At 45.2% G+C, this 19,616-nt stretch overlaps 2 protein-coding genes across 9 annotated transcripts in view; both read right to left on the reverse strand.

The window, feature by feature from the left end:
• The window catches only part of B3galnt1 (beta-1,3-N-acetylgalactosaminyltransferase 1 (Globoside blood group)), a 29,552-nt gene extending 18,811 nt beyond the window's left edge, over positions 1-10,741 (reverse strand). For 4 of the 8 annotated variants that reach the window (XM_076574239.1, XM_076574236.1, XM_076574238.1 and 1 more), the window contains exons 1-2: positions 10,158-10,741; positions 3,797-3,959 (exon numbers count right to left, since the gene is read on the reverse strand). The gene's annotated coding sequence lies outside the window, so the exon portion shown is untranslated. Of the gene's footprint in view, positions 1-3,796; positions 3,960-9,713; positions 10,021-10,157 lie in introns of those variants that run through there. The other 4 variants (XM_076574234.1, XM_076574232.1, XM_076574233.1 and 1 more) reach the window with 4 other exon arrangements.
• A 6,431-nt stretch (positions 10,742-17,172) lies between these two features.
• LOC102924279 (small ribosomal subunit protein eS12) lies at positions 17,173-17,685 on the reverse strand. Its single transcript, XM_006972646.4, has one exon. The coding sequence runs from the start codon at positions 17,605-17,607 to the stop codon at positions 17,209-17,211; it is 399 nt and encodes a 132-aa protein (XP_006972708.1). The 5' UTR covers positions 17,608-17,685; the 3' UTR covers positions 17,173-17,208.
• Positions 17,686-19,616: the final 1,931 nt, after the last annotated feature.

Genomic DNA, 19,616 nt, shown 5'->3' on the forward strand with positions numbered 1-19,616 from the left:
TTTTGTTATTTGATCTCACCCACCAAATAGATGAGACTATGAACAAGTCATCCAAGCACAGAGTCCATGGATAACGAGACTGAGCGCTCAGTGGGGAGGGGAGGTTTGTTTGGTTAAGTCAACAGGACCAGGACAAGGCAGAGAGATCACACAAGCATCTTTGTGAGTTTGGTCACACTTCTGTAAGTGACTGAACTCAGAGATTACAACTTATCCTAAAGTCTTAAGACATCAGTGAGTAGGGCAATGAACTCAGATCTAAACATAGTAAGGAATCCCAACTTAACGCCAAGAATTCTGGCACAGTCAGCAGGGCTCCTGGAGAAGTGAGGGGCTTACCAAGGGGATGGAATGAGATGCAGAGGTTCTGGTAAGAACATGAGTCCAGAAAGGAGGGACCAGCACCCCAGAGGGAAGCCAAGAGCCCAGTATAGAGCAAGGGCCACTAGGACTCTAACAGTATGGCAATGCCTAAGTGGCCTCAAGAATTTACACAGTAGGACAAAGCCAAGAGTGCCCCAGAAATCTAACAAATAGGGCAAAGCCTGAGTGGCCACTAAGAACCTAACGGAGGAACATGATGGTGGGGAGACCCAGCTACAAATGGCCATGGCCTGAGCATCTCTGAGGTGACAGAGATACTAAATAGGACAGTAAATGATAGAACAGGTGCCAGAGCCAGGTGTATTATAAGAGGCCAACTTTTGACTTTTAAGGAAGACATAGGGAAGACATCTGAAAGCAAAAACAGGTTTTAACAAGATTGCTACAGATCTCCTGAAAGTTAATCCCATTACATAGTTTTGAGTTTGGGTCACCAAAGTGTTAAGTCACATATAGAAGATAAGAAATGGGCTATAAAAAAAAAAACTAAGACAGCCCAAGATCATTTTAACTTTGGACTTGAACAGTTTTCCTCAGTATACCTGCTGTCTTAGTTACTACTCTATTGCTAGGAAGAGACACCATGACCAAGGCTACTCCTGTATGAGAAAGCACTTGACTGGGGACTTGTTTACAGCTTCAGAGGGTAGTCCATGGCAACATGGCAGAGAGCATGGCAGCAGGAAAGTGTGGAGATCGAGAGGTAGCTGAGAGCGACACCCTGATCTGTAGTAGGCAGAAAGACACAGAGGGACACAGAGACAGGTGGACACTGGGCCTGGCTTAGGCTTTTGAAACCTCAAAGCCCCACTCTTAGTGACATATCTTCTCCAACAAGGCCACAACTCCTAATCCTCAAATACTGCCACTCTCTAGAGACTGTGCATTCAAATATATGAGCCTAAAGGGCCATTCTTCTTCAAACCACCACACTTACCATTGAGATTCTGACAACAAAGATACAGACTCACTTTAGGTCTAACACAGGTACTACACAGCAGTGTTAGATTTAATAATCAAAAACATACTGTTCGTAAGAAGCACGTGACAGCAGATGAAGGAAGACAGCAGGTACTCTCATTGAGACTTAGAAGAGTTTAAATACAGCTACCTCTAAATGGTTCAAGTAAGGTAGGTCTGTATAGACTGGGAGGACCTAATACTGTCTTTATTTGCAGTTCTACCAAATGTCAGCATCATTTTCTCTTTTGAGAAATATACCTAGCAACCTTTTAAACATCTCTCAAAAACAGCAGGATTTGAGAAATATAAAGTACAGTCCTGTCCTTAAAAAAAAAAAAAAAAATATGAAACCAGCTGGTTGTCTTTACTTCCCAGACACTTACTATAAAAAGTTTCCAATTTATTAATGATAGTAAATAGATTGATTAATGATACCAATGTTTCTCTACCAGTCTGGAGGGCTGGGGATGACAGGTATCCTCGTTAGGATTACTACCACTGTGATAAAACACCATGACCAAAAACAAGGTGGGGAGGAAAGGGTTGATTTGGCTTATGCTTCCCCAGCAGTGCTCATCACTGAAGGAAGGAAGTCAGGACAGGAACTCAAGCAGGGCAGGAACCAGGGGCAGGGGCTGATGCAGAGGCCAAAGAGGAGTGCTGCTTACTGGCTTGTTCCTCATGGCTTGCTCAGCCTGCTTTCTTATAGAACCCAGGACCACCACTTCAGGGGTGGCCCCACGCACAATGTGCTGGGTCCTCCTCTTTCAGTCATTAATTAAGAAAATGCCATGCTGCTTGCAGCCAGATCTTATGGAGGCATTTTCTCAATTGAGGTTCCCATGTCCCAGATGAGGCTAGCCTGTGTCAAGCTGACACAAAACTATCCAGCTCAACAGATACAACCTAATTTTGTATAACAGGTCCAATTTATAAACAGATACAAGACTCTGACCAGTAAACTAACTTTAACAATTATTCTGCACGCACGCCAGTGCACACATGTAGAAGTCAGAGGACAATTGTGGGGGTCAGTCCTCTCACCCCACCGTGTGGGTCCTGATGTCGAACACTGAGCCATCTCGCCAGCCTGCTATTCACATTTGGTAAGTTTACATTTGTCTCCTCACTGAAGCACAGCTGGGCGTCCATGGGAAACTGACTTTTATTTACTCAAGAGAGCGACTGGTATATTTAGTTAATTTAATAATGCTGAAAAATGAAATACATTTTACTCTGTCTGAGCAAAGAAAAGCTTCACATTAAGAAGACTTCCTTTCTTCTCTATTTCCCGTCTTTACATTCTCCCCTCTCTATCATTTTACCCACAGCTTGGTACTGCAGCAGGTAAGCTTTCTTCCTGTTTCTATCTGTGTGATGACGTGGTAACCATCTACATCAGTCACTAAGACTGTAACAGTTCACTTCTAGGTAAGGGGCCTGGGGTTCGCACCCAGTACTTAGGGACTCAGAGCAGGCAGTGCAGGTCTGGAGCTCCGAGTGCTCTGCCTGTCCCAGTGGAATCTGTAACTACTACCCTGCAGCAGCCCTTATCCCCCTGGCCTGCTAGCCTCCTGCTTTCCTCCAGTGGGGCCTCCCCTTTATTCTTCCTTTGTGATGGAAAGTGGTCAGAGTTGAACCAGACCTTCAAAGGAATATCTGGATACAGACACATTCTCTTTCCATGAAATCACATTCAGCTCTTCCAAATTCTTAACCCAGACAGTTTCCAAAAACCTTCCCATCCAACAACCTTTCCCCAGCCAAGGGGAAATTGCTGAAGGAATAATGTTAATGAATCCATATCCCAAGCAACCCTGAAAATGTTGCTGAGCATTATGTACACAGGCATTAAGGACAAAGGACAGAGGTAGTGACCATCAGAAACCAGCAGACACTCACTAAGACTGTCTAACCCATCTAACTAACCTCATCGCAACTTTTTAGGGTTCCCCCAGAGAAGGTCCAGAGAAACCCGAGAGAACACAAAAATTAGATTCCATGATGAGAGCTGGGTGCTTAAAGATCCTTATGAACAAAACGGAAAATTGCACATCCAAAGACAGATGCTAGATGCTCAGAATGTGGCTTCGTGTTTATATCAAGTTTTAATTGCTCAATTTTTAAAGAGATTTTACCTTTAACTATGTGTGTGTGTGTATGTATGTATGTGCACTTGAGTGCAGATACCTGCAGATGCCAAAGGCACTGGATTCCCTGGAACTGGAGTTACAGGTGGTTGTGAGCCACCTGACCGGGGTGCTCGGAACCAAACACTGGCCCTCTACATGAACAGTACTCATTCTCACTCTGGGCCATCTCTCCAGCTCCTAAACTGCTTACTTGTTGACAATGAACCTGAAGTATCCATTGACTTTAAGGAACCACCCACACTGAGCACCCCTCCCTGAGACTGTTGCACATTTCAGTAGGTAGTGAGTTTAAATACCGTCATTTCGCTGCCGTGTCTCAGCTCTGCGCCTAAAGTCCCAGCTGGCTGCTGCTGCACCAGAATCAGGTGTGTTCTGAGACATCAGGGAGAAGAGCTTTCATCCAAGCCTGATGGGAATGGGAGCCTGCTGCCTCTACGTGCTGGGTAGAAAATGAGTGGGCTGTTAAAGAAAAAGTTCACAAGCATTATGTACTGTTTACCAAGAATGTTTTCATGTAGTTAAAGCAACCCTGAAGATAGTACCCGGGGGTTTATTCTAGACTCGGGGCTTGGGGTGTGCGAGTCCTTGGGCTAAGAAGCAGACAGAATCAAAAGCAGCAGGAACTAACATTCACATGCACTTTTCATTTTGCTTCTGCCCACCTTTACGCATAATGTTACTCATTAATAAAGACTCCACCCACTCTTGATCATTTGTAGTGAGGTTAGGGTTTTATGTTGGGGGGAGTGATGTTCTTATTTTTGTTGTTGTTTGTTTTGCTTTGCTTTTAAAGCAAAGTAGCTCTGTAGAAGTCTATGGCAATTTATAAAGGAACATTTTGCAACACTAGGTTTTCAAAGACTGAAACAGCTCACAAACAGATGGACCTACAACCTGAAGCTTTTAAACTCCAAATACTGTGCCCAATTTCCCAAAGCAAGGTGCCTGCTTGGGAGTCAGACCTCACACCCAGGTCCCTGAGCCTCTAGATTCCTGGGTAGGGACCAGCGGAGCCAGAGAGGGTACATCTCTGCATTCAGGGTGGACAGACTGAGAGTGACATGTGGCAGAGCAGCCAGGGGAAAAGGGAGAAGGCTACCAGGGCAGCGAGACTGGAAACAGGAGCAAAGAGCTCACACATCAAGCAGGTTACAGCAAAATACATCCGAAAGCTGGGTAAAGCTTTACCCACCAGAAGGGCACACGAGAGCTGCTCCAGCTAACATTCCATCTTTGCCCTGCATCAGGACTGGCGCAGATCTCTGTCATCCATCTTCTCCACCAGGCTAAGCCATTGTCTGTCCTTTATTAACTGTAAATCTTTCATTCACTAATTCATCCATGCATCTCACAGGCTAACTTGTGTTAGAGGCTAAGACAGCGGTGTGGAAGAAAAGCACGCCCCTCAAACTGCTGCCACTCAATACAGCGTAAGGCGGAAGATTTATGACTCCAAGTTTCACCTGCACCTCATGAGTGAAACCCATCTAGAGAAAACTGGAAAGGTCTCTGGTTCAAATGTCTTCAAATTAGGGATCGGTGTGAAGGGCAGGGAGCCACGTTTGTGCTCTCAGACGGTGTTGACGCCCAATAAAGGTGCACGTTACACAGCTACACTAAGACAGAGAAACTAGTACGATTTTAATACGATGATAATCTTTTTTTCTCGGGGGAGGGGGCCTGGAAGATGGCTCAGTTGCAGCAAGCATGAAGACCTGAGTTTTGGTTCCAGCACCCATGTCAAGACCTAGGTTCAGCAGCACCTGTAATCCCAGCACTGGGAGGCAAGGGGAACTCTGGGACTTCTGGCCAATCAGTCAGACCAAACCAGTGTGCTCTAGATTCAGTGCAAGACTGTCTCAAAGAAGTAAGGTGAGAGCTGGTAAGATGGATCAGTGGGTAGAGATGCTTGCCACCAAACCAGATATAATAGCCTGATTTCAATCTACTAAAGTGCATGGATCACAGAGAGGACTGACTTATCCTGCAAGTAGTCTACCAACGTCCATATATACACCATGACATGTGTGTGCCCACTTCGGTGGTAGTGTTGCAAACTTTAATTCCAGCACTTGGGAGACAACGGCATGCAGATCTCTATGAGTTGAAGGCCAACCTGATCTGCAGGATGAGTTCCAGGACAGCCAAGGCTACACAGAGAAACCCTGTCTCAAAAAAATTAAAAAACAAAAAAAAGTGAAGAGCAAACAAGCGAGATAGCACCTACACACACACAAAGTAACTGGGTAACTGTATTTCAAAACCAAAGTCTATAACTAAGCCAGTAGCCAAATATAGTTCCAGATCCGAGAACACTGTTAGAAGCTCCAGATTCTTGGTGGGTTAGGTGGCTGCAGACTGAAGAAATGTTTTAAAGGCAATGGTATGTCTTTATTCTAACTTGTACAAGTATATTCAAAGTGTACATCTTGGGAATTTTTCAGAATCCTATGTTCTGTCCAAAGGCAGATTTTCTTTGCCACAAAAAGCAAGACAGTAAATATTTTCTTTGCAGGTCATATGTCTATCTTGGCTACTTGACTCTTGGTTTGGGTTAAAACAATGGAACCACAGGCAACAAAACTCAAGGATGCTCAGGTGCCTTATAAAAACACAGTGCCATATTTGCATATAAGTTATGCAGATCCTTGAATTATTTTGAGATTTTATTTTTATTTCATGTGTAGGAGTGTCTTGCCTACATGTATGTAAGTGTACCACATATGAGCAGTGCCCATGGAGGCCAGAAGAAGGCATCAGACCTCCCTGGGACTGGAGTTAATGACAGTTGTGAGCTGCCATGTGGATGCTGGGAACTGAACCCCTGTCTTCCAGAAGAGCAGCCAGTGCTCTTAACCACTGAGTCTACAATGTAAATGTGATGTGCACAGCGGTTCTACATATTGTTTAGAAAATGATAAGAAAGGAATGTCTGCGTAAGGCCCTTGAATGAGCACCTGAGTGGCCATGCCTTGCCCCTGAGGAACTCTAACAGTCAGGCCCCATCCACAGAACACTGTAAAGCTGTGAAGGCTGGACCCAGCCTCTCCAGACTCAGGTGGCCAAACTCTGCCCTACAGAGTAAAAAGACTGAGCTCAATTCTGGGTCTTGAAATCCCACCAATCCCTAAGCTCACCCAAGCTCAGGACTTGAAATCCCACCAATCCCCACCCTGGAAAGCTCTGCTCCAAGAAACCCACCATCAGTGGTTCTCCACCTTCCTAATGTTATGACCCATTAATATAGTTCCTCCTTTAATATGTTGTGGTGAACCCCAATGAAAAGAAAATCATTTTCACTGCCGTAACTTTGCTACTGTTATGACTTTCAGTGTAAATGTCTGCGTTTTCTGACAGTCTTAGGTGACCCTGTGAAAGGGTTGTTCAACCCCAAGGAGTGACCCACAGGTTGAGAACCACTGCCCCACATGAAGTCTGCCTCCTGCTCAGTTCCCTGCTGCTCCTTGTCTGCAGAGTGCCAGCCACCCTCTTGTGTCTGTGCCAATAAATCTCTGGTGTGAGGTTTATTGTGCAGTGTGACATTGTGGTATTGGCTCCTGACTGCCAGGACACCTTCTCCCCTCAGAGCTGCAACACTTACAAACTGTACATTTTAGGACACACAATTGTTTTCTAAATATTTCTATTCCGTGGTTGGCAGAATCTATGAATATAGAACCTACGCACCCAAAAGACTGACTATATTTATCAAACAGATATCAGTTTGGAAATATTTGCCCTACCTAGATTCATGAAACTCATACCTCAAAGCATTAGTAAAATCTCCAAGCCGGGTGGTGGCGGCGGCGGCGGCGGCGCACGCCTTTAATTCCAGAGGCAGGCGGATCTCTGTGAGTTCGAGGCCAGCCTGGGCTACCAAGTGAGTTCCAGGAAAGGCGCAAAGCTACACAGAGAAACCCTGACTCGAAAAACCAAAAAAAAAAAAAAAAAGGGAAAAAAATTAATAAATAAATAAATAAATAAAATCTCCAGAGATTTGCCTTGTCTTTTTTCCCTCATGACCCAAAGGAGTCATACAGCTGAAAAGGAGTCCCTAGACTAACCAGTCACATGTTCCCTACATGAAATGGTTCTGGGGGGGCAGACCCCGCTGGGCACTGTTACCTCAGCTGTGCATACAACAGGATGGCAAAAGGCCTGACTTCCTAGTTAACTATGTTCAGGGTCAGAGACACATGACCGAGGACATTTATAATCTGATTTGGCTTTCTGGTATTTACTCCTTAGTATCACAGGGCCTCGAGAAGCAGACATCTTCTACAGCTCTTGGGGCTAGCCCTAGCTCACCCCTTTACCTCCCCTTCCTCTAATTCACAATAAGGCAAGAATCCTGCTACTAAAAGCAAATTAATGCTTATACAACTTGTATTAAAATAAAATCATTTTCCACACCCCCCCCATGGAGATGTTGCCCAACAGCCTGCTGAATTGTAATTCTGAAAACATCTGTTGGGTATGTTCATTTAGGAGTGTCTGGTTCAGTTGACCTTACCCATGAGATGGTACCACGGGGCTCTTTACCATACAGTAGTTCCTATCACACAGCAAGTGTGCTGCACCAGACAAGTGTTCTTCTCCGGGATGATACAGAGATAAACAGGATAAAGGCCTGTTCTGAAATGAGATCCCACCTTCACTATGACAGAGCAGAGCTGGAGGCTGGGGAGGTATGTCACCCACCCCACCCAGAGGAAAAGTAAAGCATCTGCTGAAGAACAAAGAATTTACTCTAAACTTGAGGTTGAATATGATCTGCCAAGTTATCGAGTTTTCCTAAAGTACCACAGTATTTTATGAATTAAAGAAAGAAAAATTCAACTTTGGGGGGAAAGCATTATTATCCAAAATGATTTAGTAAAGCTTAAATCCTACACCTCTTCAACCTTTCTGGGGAAAGAAGCACACCAGAATATACTAAAGTTGGCAGCTTATGTCAATGATACCCAAAAGCCAGACAGGGCAGCCTAATGGGCATTTCCAACTAACCTGGATAAATTTTAAATACAAATTAAAAACTCGTTAAATCCATGTATACAGTTTCAGATTAAACAATAGATAAATGTGTGTATGGGGTGGGGAGACATTTCTGTATCCTGTGCTTTAGTAAAGTAGAATTACTGCAAACGACTGAATGTAAGAAGATACTGTATCTCGGGGCTGGAGAAATGATTTGGTAGTTAAGAGCACTTGTTGCTCCTGCAGGAGACTGGAGTCCAGTTCCCAGTACTCATGTGGTGGATCCACACCCATCTGTAACTCCAATTCTACCGGATGAAACGCCCCACTTCTGACCTGGCATGCCTCTGGTGCACGTACATACATGCAGACAGAACACACATAATTTTTTTAGAAAATCTTTTTTAAAAATAAGTAATATTATATCAAAACAGCAGCGTTACGACAGCTAAAAACAATGTTCTATCCCTGGCAAACGGCTTTAGGATATGTGATTAGTCCTCGGCAGGCTCCTCGTTTCTGGATAGGCCCTGATGCTTTCCTCAAGTCTCTGTTCTCTGTTTGTCTCATGGGCTAACTGAGAATTGTATTTGAACACTTTTGATAACGGACTATTTTCAATGCTGCAGTTCCCCAATGGCCATTCATTTTACACAAACCTTTGAACGCGAAAGAGAAAACACCACACTCATTCTTCAGTACCAGGTAGGTCCCTTCTCTGGAGTAATGGAAGTTCGGTATGAGGTGTGAAGATCTCAGATGGCAAGAACTCCCTGCTCCTACCTCAAACACCCAGAGCTAAAAACACAAATGTGTTCTGGGTAAGACTGCAAAAACTGCTACCTCCAAAACAAACGGGCAATCTCTTCCTTAGCAGTCGCGTTTCCTAACAAAGCAACCGCTTCTCCCAAAGGCTGGCACAATGTGAAAAATACAATCTACTCCTACTCGGCTCGAAATCAAACCCGGCCTTGTAGTCAGTCAGTCCTCCATGCACTCACGAACACCGACTACCGCTATCCGTGCTAGCTGCTGGCACCATCCTTTCCATCCTGAAAAAGTGAGGCTCCTTTCCATCTAAGATTTCCTTCAAATGGCTTTGCATGTTCACTCAGACCTCTTATTAATTACGGAGCCTTAATCCTTGGGAGTTTTCTCCTTCCTCTCTCCAAACCTCCCATTCCCTTCCTCGGGTCCATCTTCCCCGCCATCCCTCCCCATAAAGCCTTCTCCTACCCAGGGGACCACCGGCCCTTTTCCCGCCAGGACTGTGCGTTCCTCCGGGCCTGCTGCGGGTCCACCAGCGTGCTGACACTAGTCCCAGCTTCTCCTTGGCCCACGGTGACAACCAGGCCACCCCCGAGGCTTACAGCGCCCAGGGGCAGGACAGGATGGATCGTAGGTGCGGTGACCTGGCCCGCCACGCGCACCGGCGTCCCTCCAAGTGGCCCGGGTCCCTCGCCCGGAGCCTCGAGAGCCGGCCGGGAGCAGCCGCGGAGGCCCGGGGCCCAGGGCGTGGCAGCTCGCGGGGAGGCGCTCCGCAGACCAGCGGCCGGGGAGCGGAGCCTTGGGCCTCGGAGCCGGGGACCCCCGCGTCCCTGGAAGGCTGCGCCCCGGGGAGAGCCGCTCCGCCGCCGCCGCCGCCCAACCGTCTCCCCGCCACGCCCGCCCCGCACTCACCGCCGCCACCGCCGCCACCGCCACCGCCGCCGCCGGCTCCCGCTGCGATGCTGACGGCGCGGGCTTCCTGCGCGCGCACGCGGGCGCCCCGCAGCCGCACGCACGCCCGGTGCGCGCTGCCTTCACTCACGCACGCGAGTGCGGGGTCCCCGCCGGCCCCCGCGGCCCAGCGCTGGCCTTGCTGTCCCCGCGATCGGCCTCGGCCCCGGGCGCTGGCATCGCCCGCCGCAGGCTCCGGGCTCCAGGGCAGGTCTGCTTAAGATTCCCCTGCTCTTCGCCGCGCACGTGCCCTCTGCCACAAGCCGCCTCCACGCATACATAGCCCAAGGGGCAGGATTTCATCGCAGGGCTCGCCAGGAGAGGAGGAAGTCCGGGCAGGAATGCCTCGCTCTCTCCCGAGCGCCGGTTCTCCTTACCCGGGTGCAGGGAAAGAAAGGTTCCTTAGGTCTGTGTGGGTGGCAGGATCTGGGAGTCAGTCAGTCGCTGGCACCCGACCCGCACCCGCTCACCCCCAACTGCTTCTAGAAACAGTCCATTCCTGTGGACACTTGGCCAGCCGCGCCCAAATGGTGCTTCCCCGGGGGAGAGAAGGGGAGGGAAGGGGAGAGGAGGAGAAGGGAGGGGTCATGATAGCTGGGTGTTACTACATTGGCCCTGCTTATCCCCGACCTTGGGTGGAGGTAGTTCCATTCCAAAATAAAATTCCCTGTTTTGTTTTTGCCAAAGGCCCTGTCAAGAGTCATCTGAAAACAAAGTCTCGTTCTGCTCTCCTGGCATTCGGACTGTAAACAGCTTGGCCTCATTCCACCTCGAAGGGAAGAATCCTTCAGTGCACACCTACAAGAATGGCTTTCCCACTTTTTCCTAGAAACTTCAGATTACATTTCCTACACCAATGACTTTTACACAAGCAGATTGGCGTTATTACTTTTGAGAAACTAGAATTCTAGAACGTCATCTAGTATGGACACCATAGTCAAGTTTTCCCAGTTGTCAAAAAGTCAGACTGATTTCCTAGAAAGGTGACCTAATAAAGGTTGGAATGTTGCCTCTATGAATCTGTGTAGAATATTGACAGAGCACAACCTGTTTTCCTATCGTAGCAGTACTTTCGCAAGTTGCTCAGTTTGTCTCATGTTTTGCCCCACCCCCAGCCCCAGCATGATTTAACTTACCTTTAGGTCTAGAATTTAAGCTGGAAGGTTCTTGAACCAGAGGTTCGATGCAATGGTAGGACTCCTTCATGCATTCCGTGGTGGTTCCCATGGGGGAGAATATGAAATCTTAAACACAATCTCAGTGGTCTCAAAACTAATACCACTGAAGTAAGGAGAAGTGTTCTCCATTTGTTTCCATTATAAACAAGAATGGAGAGTATTTCTCTTTAATGGTTAATAGGTAATATGTCAAACAAAGATTTTGAAAATTCTTTGGAGGACAGTGTTTAAATTCCTTCAATAAAAGACAGTACTTAAGACTAATGTGTAGATAAGGACTACATAAAGACTGTTTGACATGTCTGTAGAAACCAAAAAAAAAAAAAAGAGAGACATTTTGGAATGTTTATGAAATTTTACCCTGTAGAAAGCATTTTATTCCATTAGGCCAGATTACTCCTTTTCTTGATAATTTTTTCTGGATGGTTCTCTCTTCTTTTCTTTGGTGCTTCATTTGTCCAAAGGTCTTTGGATGTTTTTATTTTCCTGGAAAGACAAAAACAAAACCCTGCCCCGACCCTAATTGGTGAGGTTTCCCTTTTATCACCTTTCCTTATCATGAGGTTTCTTCTGTTCAAATCTAATCTTTATCAGTTTTGATGCTATCCATACCTTTTCTTCTCCCGTGGAAACAAAAGCAAACCCTCTTCCCCAATGTAACACATATCCTGGTTTCCATTCTGAGGTCAGCACATGTTTAAATACCAGCTAATTTAGTTCAGAAGTTTTTCCTGCTATCCAGTGTCCCCTCATAGCTGTTGTTCCTTTCTCGTTAGCATTTAAAATTTTAAAAATAATAAAACATTGTGTAATCTATCTCTGGGGATTATTATTATCCCTTTTTGTTTACTAGACTTTTTTTAAAAAGTGCAATTCGATCTTTTTATAACTGCTTGACCTGTAGGGTTATGTGATATTCCTGCAATATGTTTTATGTTGTAATAAGTAAAAAACTTTTGTTTTTCTAGAGACACATGCAGGAGCATTGCCAGTCTTAATTTGTATGTGTTCCCATGATGGCCATAACTTCTAATAGATGTATAATTACAGAATCAGCCTTTTCAGAACTCAAAGTAGTTTTCCACTGAAATCCTGAATATATAGCTATGGTATGGTGTACATATTTTAATTTTCCAAACTCCACAAAATGAAACACATACATTTGCCAAATTTCATTTCTTTGAGTACCCTTTGGGCTAATTCTTGCAGGAGAACAAGCAGGACATTTCCTTATCAGTTCCTTGGCTTGTTGCCAAGTGATTGAAAATTCCTTTTTCAAACCCTTGCTATTAACAGGACGTTTCTTATGAAATTCTAAGGCTTTCAGCACATTTCCATACTAATAGGAAACTCATCCATTTCATCATTACCTTGTGCAAGAGGGCCTGATAGAACCATATGGGGTCTGATATGTTATATCCATATATGTGTGGGATGGTTCCTATTCCTGACTATTTCCCATAATTGTATAAATAATGAAATTAATTCTGAATTATCATGAGTAAGTTCAGTGGTTTCAATATGTAAAACAACTCTTTCTGCATATTGAGAGTAACTATATAAAGAGGTTCTGAAAAATCTAATAGTACCATGAGAATACCGTATAATTCTTACTTTTGAACAGAATTATTAGGGCTTTGAGCCACTTTACTTAAATTTCCTGATTTATAACCTGCCTTATGTGCATCAGTATAGAATGTAGGGGTCCCAGATATTGGTGTTCCCCATACAATACGAGGAAAGACCCAACTGGTTCTTTTTATAAATTGAAGTCTCTTTCTTTTGGAATTTTTTTTCCGTTTTTCAAGACAGGGTTTCTCTGTATAGCTTTGGGCCTTTCCTGGAACTCACTTTGGAGACCAGGCTGGCCTTGAACTCACAGAGATCCACCTGCCTCTGCCTCCTGAGTGCTGGGAATATTTGTTTTAAATAGGATAAGCAATGAAAATTTTTGTCTGAATCTGTCAAATGTTAATGGACTAGACACTGTTAATGTAATTCTTGACTGTATATATTGTATATACTTATTGTATATACTTTTTCTTATATTAGTTATAACTTTTTAAACAAAAAAAGGGGAAATGTGGTTGATCTATTATGCATCCCAATAAACTTATCTGGGGATCAGAGAACAGAACAACCACTAGATAGAGGTTAGGCAGTGGTAGCACATGCCTTTAATCCTAGCATTCCGAGGCAGAGATCCATGCAGATCTCTGTGAGTTCAAGACCACACTGGAAACAGCCAGTCATGGTGACACACACCTTTAATCCCAGCACTTGAGATCTCGTGTCTTGTTTGGGAAAGACACAAGCCTTTAATCCCAGAAAGTGATAGTAGGAAGCAAAAAGGTATATAAGGCATGAGGACCAGGAACTAGAGGCCTTTAAGTTTTTAGGCTTTTAGCAGCAGTTCAGCTGAGATCCATTCAGATGAAGATTCAGAGGTTTCTAGTTTGCAGAAACAGGGTCAGCTGAGAAGTTGACAAGGTGAGGTTAGCTATGGCTTGTTCTGCTTCTCTGATCTTTCAGCACTCACCCGAATATCTGGCCCCGAGTTTATTATTATTATTATTGCTAATAATAATAATAATAATAATAATAAAACCTTTTGAAATTCGAGTTATAGTTGGGAAAGTTTTCTCTAAAGGACTAGATAGTAAATGTTTTAGGCTTTGTTTCTGCTATGGTTTGGATCTGCAATGTATGGTTAAAGGCTTGCTCCCCAGCCTGTATCAATAGTGATCTTTTTATCCAAGTCATGATGTGAATGATTTTTCTCTTCCCCAATGCAATGTGATGTACGACTGCCTTGACACGGGCAGCAAAGCAATGGGACCAGTTGACCATATATGGAGAATCTCAAAACTGGGAGCTAATGTAAGCCTGTATCTTTAAACATTGACGCATCTCAGAAATTTGTCCTGTAGTAGGTTGTAATTCCCTCAACTGGAGAATCAGCTGAGCTGAAGGTCACAGGTAGCCTCACCCACACATCTATGGGCAGTGTGAAGCCTCTCATCCTCCAGTGGGTTAAGTTGCTGTAGGGAGCCGCTATTCAAAGATGGCGCTGGCTTCCTGGTAGCCTAGCTGTAAACAACTCCATATTTGGCTATGATGCACGAGTATGGTAATTGTCCTTATGTCCTCAGCCTATCCCGTGGCTCCCCGTGCTAGCATTCTGGCGGGACCCAATCACAGTACGGCACGTTTGCCTGATTCCCTATATAAGCAGCTGCAGTTTAGTCCTCGGGGCCCCTCACCTCCTGCTCTCCCTTGATCAAGAGGCGCTCCAATAAAGTGTGTTCTGAGACGGATCCTCGCATGGTGGTCGTTCTTCCTCGCTGGCCCAGGAGCGCGCCGCAAGTTGCCTAGCTAGGGGGCACATCCAGGAGGGTACAGGCAGAAGCAGTTGAATGTCTTACACCATAGGCACGGGAGTCACACAAGGTCATATAGACAACATTTTACATATCAAAGCAAGTTATGAGATCTCTCTGCACACCGGAGACAGAAACAGATCCTGCCTCTCAGTAGGCAGAGTTACAATATTATGGCCACAAGACAACCAAGGGGGAGATTTCTACCATATGTTCAACCAAGGGACTTTTTAAGAGGTGATGATGACTTCAGTATCAGCTTTGCCAGATTTAAAGAACTTCAAACTGTGACATGAATCTCCACATTTTAATTCTACTGCTACCTATTGTTCTTAGGCCCCTTCCCCATGCTGACCTTGCCTGTCATAATTCTGAGCACCTGTTCACTTTTCGGAGAACTTGCTTACAGTTGTCTATCATGAGCTATCATAGGAAAGAGACCAGGAGCTATCATTCTGCCACAACCTGGAACATATTTCATAGATACGTATGGATTTCACTAAGCCTCAATGAAGTTTAAAGATGGGTTATTTGCTTAGTTCCCAGAGGCAAAACAAATGAACAATCCACCATTGCCTACAGATTCCAGAAGAAAAGCATGCACCGAGAGGTCACCTTTTATGCCCAAATATTATTGCATCAGTCAGATGGTTAAATATACCAGCAGTTTTCCACACACATGATCGAGACTTTAGTAGCCATGTGCTTATTTGTAGGTTTGAACTAGCATTTGCCCTTATAAGAAAAGATTATACTTTAAGCTTAGGTTTATCTGTAGATGAAAATCAAAATGTAACAGAAAATTTGAATCTATGTAGTACATGTTCCATACCAGGATGGGTCCTGGAGATGATTTCTAATCTACAGTGAATGCTGCGGCTAATTGTCTAGTTGAATTATTCAACAAGTGTTTTTCCAAAATCTTATTGTACCCCTGTCTTGCTGCTTCACTTGATGGAACACTTGGACAATTTATTGTTCTTAGAAGCAGCCGCGATGTACTACTAATTGATGATCTGCTGTCTTATATTTCTTCCTTGACTACCTACATCTTTCATTCTCAGGAGCATTTTCCTCCAGCGCCTCCCGTCTGGCTGAACTGATGGATAGTGCTGTTCCACACAAGTACAGACAGTGTCTTTAGTCTCTCCTCTAGCTCCTTCTTACATATGACAAAATACATGCAGGAGTGATACAAGCACAAACCTGACACTGATCCATTATCAAAATGTATTCACATGTAATCAGTCGATTATTAATGAGTCAACCTGATTTGATAGATATTATATCCTTGCTGTTTGGTAGATGAAGACATTTGCCATCATTACTGAGGTATCTCCTGGCAAGACCCCAATGCCCATGTGTCAGTAAAGGACATGGAGATAAACCGCTCTGGAGATGCTTTTAGGGAACAGCATCTGCTTTATTGCACATGAACAACCCCTTATACAGTGGGAGCCTATCAACTGTGATTGGTTAGCGCATTACTTCCAATTGGAGAGTGAGTGCTGATACCCCCGGGGTCTCTCTGCAAAAGCAGCACGTTAAAGGCGAGTGGAGAGCGCAGATTTGTCTGTCATGCTACTTCAGAATTCACTATTCTGACTTCTGGGGCACGGTGTGCACTCTTCTTTTTTAGAAGTGTAAGGAGCCAAGTAGGCTGGCCACTAGGTCACGCCTGCATTTTCTCCTGTGGACATTTACCAGGTCATCTGAAGAGTTACATGCAAAAGCCAATCTCAGTAGTTTCCCATAAACCTAGACTGTCCTGGATCCTCATTTGATTAAAGTAGCACCATTTATCAGCTATCCAAATTTGTTTCTTGATTCGTCTTCCTCCTTAATCCAGCATGTCAGGTCAGGGATTCTCAGAGTTAAGGCTGTAGCTACGGTAAGTAGAATGCTTGTCTGGCATGCATGAAACTTTGGATTCCATCTCTAGTACCATAAAAACCCAGGTATGATGGCACAAACCTGTAATCCCAGCACTCAGGAGGTAGAGATGGGAGGATCAGGAACTCAAGGTCCTCCTGGGCTATACTAAAAATTCCAAACCAGCCTGGACTACACAAGGCCCTGCCTTTAAAAATATAATAATAATAATAATAATAAAATAAATCAATATATCCTTTCCCACTGTCCTTTCCCCCTGAGAAAGCCACATCTTACGTGTTTCCCAGGGAAATATAAACAAGTATCTATGCACCTCAGATAGGGCACCCCTGACTCCCTCCCCCCACTTACAGGAACGGAACGTGGTTGAGGGGTTAGAGGAGCATGGGTGACTTCATGGCAGCTGTGTCACTGAAATGCTCACCATAACAGGGGTGAGAGATCAAAGCCAGATCCCTGGAGTTCGCTACCCAGCTTGTAGTCAGTTCCGCCCGAACAATCTTCTCCTCAGCAATTGTTTACCGCTTTTTTTTTTTTTTTTGAGGCAAAATTTTTATTTATTCATTTCTTGCACTTGAAGTACTCCTCGATGACATCCTTGGCCTGAGATTCTTTGCCATAGTCCTTAACCACCACACAACTGCAGCCAACCACTTTCCGTGGTTTCCCCTCTCGATCGATTTTACAGAGGCCTACCCATTCCCCTAGCTTCTTGTTGTCATCAACCTTAATTAGGTTGATTTGGTGTTCAGCACAAAGTGCCTCCACCAACTTGACATACATAGGCTCATCACAATTGGATGCGAGCACACAGAGATGGGCTTGGCGCTTGTCTAAGGCTTTGGCAGCTTCGCGGATGCCACGTGCGAGGCCATCGTGGATGAGGGCGGTCTTCAGCACCTCTTGCAGCGCAGTGTTGACATCCATTACACCTCCAGCAGCAATGCCTTCCTCGGCCATGGCGGTGGATTACGGGTGAGGCCGAATCTTGAGCGCACCCGAGCCTCCGCCTCCGCGCAACTCGGCGGCGGCAGGGGAAAAGCTGTTTACCGCTTTTATTGTAAAGAATTACCTCCATTTCCAACTGAGTTTCAAACTAAGTCACTGCGTTAAATAAATAAACAAACCCAGGAGTCCGCAGGACCTTATTCTTAGTCTGAGAACTGTTAACCACGGGATGGCGAGACCCTGACCCTAAGTTCAGCCTCTTCGGCTGTTCGTTATTGACAGCAGTCTAAAGAGGAGACTGATCCCAGAGCCACCCGGCTCTTTCCCCCTTACTGTGTAATTGTTATCTAAAATATTAATGCTTCTGTAATCTCATTTTGTTGTGAGTCTGGGGTTGGGCAGAGATTCACCATGACCACGAATAGACTTTAATAAGCAGAGGCTTTTTATTTCAATACCGGCACCAGGCACCTGGCACCTGGCACCTGGCACCTGGCACCTGGCACCTGGCACCAGGACTGTGCCTGAGAGTCCTCCCAAGATGCATCATCTAGCCATATCAACCCAGGGCTTATCAAGGAGAAAACAACCACAAAGTCACAATTTGGGGTCTTGCAGTTGTCTTTTGGGGCAGAGTGTAAGTTTGATTACAAAAGCAGAAATAGCAGTTAGTCTTATGACTCACTCTCATGCAAGAACAGCAAATTTGATAAGATCAGTCCATTTAAGACTACTCCACATATCTGGGCAAAAGGGAAAGCAGGCTGACAGGGTGTAGCCTTTACAAGCTGGTGATTTACATGCTAGAGGCCATTGAGATATATATCTTAAGCATAGTAGTTAAAACCTTAAATGTAATGTTAACCATTACATCTGAAACAAAAACAAAAACATAAACAAGCATATGATAATACCTCATGTAGCAAAAGTCCCCAGGGTTGAGGCAGTTGTGGCTGTCCCTTTAAAAACTCCAGCCACTGTCTTGCCCTTTTGCAGCAGCTCCCAGATTGGCAAAGAAGGCTGCCACAACATTTCTATAAGTAAAAAAAAAAAAAAAAAAAACCTTATTTTTATCTTTTAAATTTAAGTTTTGTTTTGTTTGGGGATCTTTCCCTGATGGTCTCAAACTCTGTAATATATTGGAGACCCCAGCAAGATCCCTGAGAGACCCTAAACTTGAAGCCAGGGGTCTGGGAGAAGCCCCAAGACTTAGGATCCCAGGGAGCCCACAGCTGGGAGAGGCCCTAGTGGACTTAGAAGTCTAGGGAGCCTGAGATCATGGCTGCCACAAATTAACAGTCACTAGCCTGGGATAGACCCCAAATGGGAGCAAGGTGGCCTTGAGAGACCAAGGTGGCAGGAGCCCAGACTGCGACTGGCACAAATTTGCAAACTGAACGTAAGAATTGCTAGCTAAGGTGCATCTCAAACTCAGACTGATTGGTGAGTGGGTTTGTTCTGTTTTGGAGTAGATAATCTGGAGAGGTCTTAGGGTGGGTCTGATGAAATCATTAATCCAGCCTCTGGGCAGAAAAAAATGTTTTCTTGTCCCCTTGGTTAGGAACTATTGGGCGGATGACTGAAAGTGGCCATTGCACGCATGTCTGTCTGTTTGACTGCGTAAACATTCTGGTTGTTTTTTTTTAAGTTGCTGTTTGATGGATCTGTATTTTCTGGCGTGCCCATAAATCGCAGGTGTGAAAGCTGGACCAAGCAAGTGAGGGAGAGAATGAGAGAGCGGGCTCAGCTGCAGTGTGAGCTCCTTGCTGGTACGGCTCTCGGCTTGCTCCTGCACACGCCCCCGTCTCTACCCAAGGCTCTCTCTAGAACTCTGGCTGCTGTCCTCCCTGTGCTGCCAGGCCGGGGCAATGCAAGTGCCCCCAGCATGCCACCCTGTGGGCACCAAAGCCCCCATCTCCAAATGGCCCGGTGCACCCCCACCTCACTGGGGCCCAGGGGCCCAAGTCCACAGCCATCTTTTGAGTGTGGATACTACTAAAAATATTGTTTTATGCTGTTCT

The sequence above is a fragment of the Peromyscus maniculatus genome, chromosome 6 (genome assembly GCF_049852395.1).
Source record: "Peromyscus maniculatus bairdii isolate BWxNUB_F1_BW_parent chromosome 6, HU_Pman_BW_mat_3.1, whole genome shotgun sequence".
NCBI classification, from domain to species: Eukaryota; Metazoa; Chordata; class Mammalia; order Rodentia; family Cricetidae; genus Peromyscus; species Peromyscus maniculatus.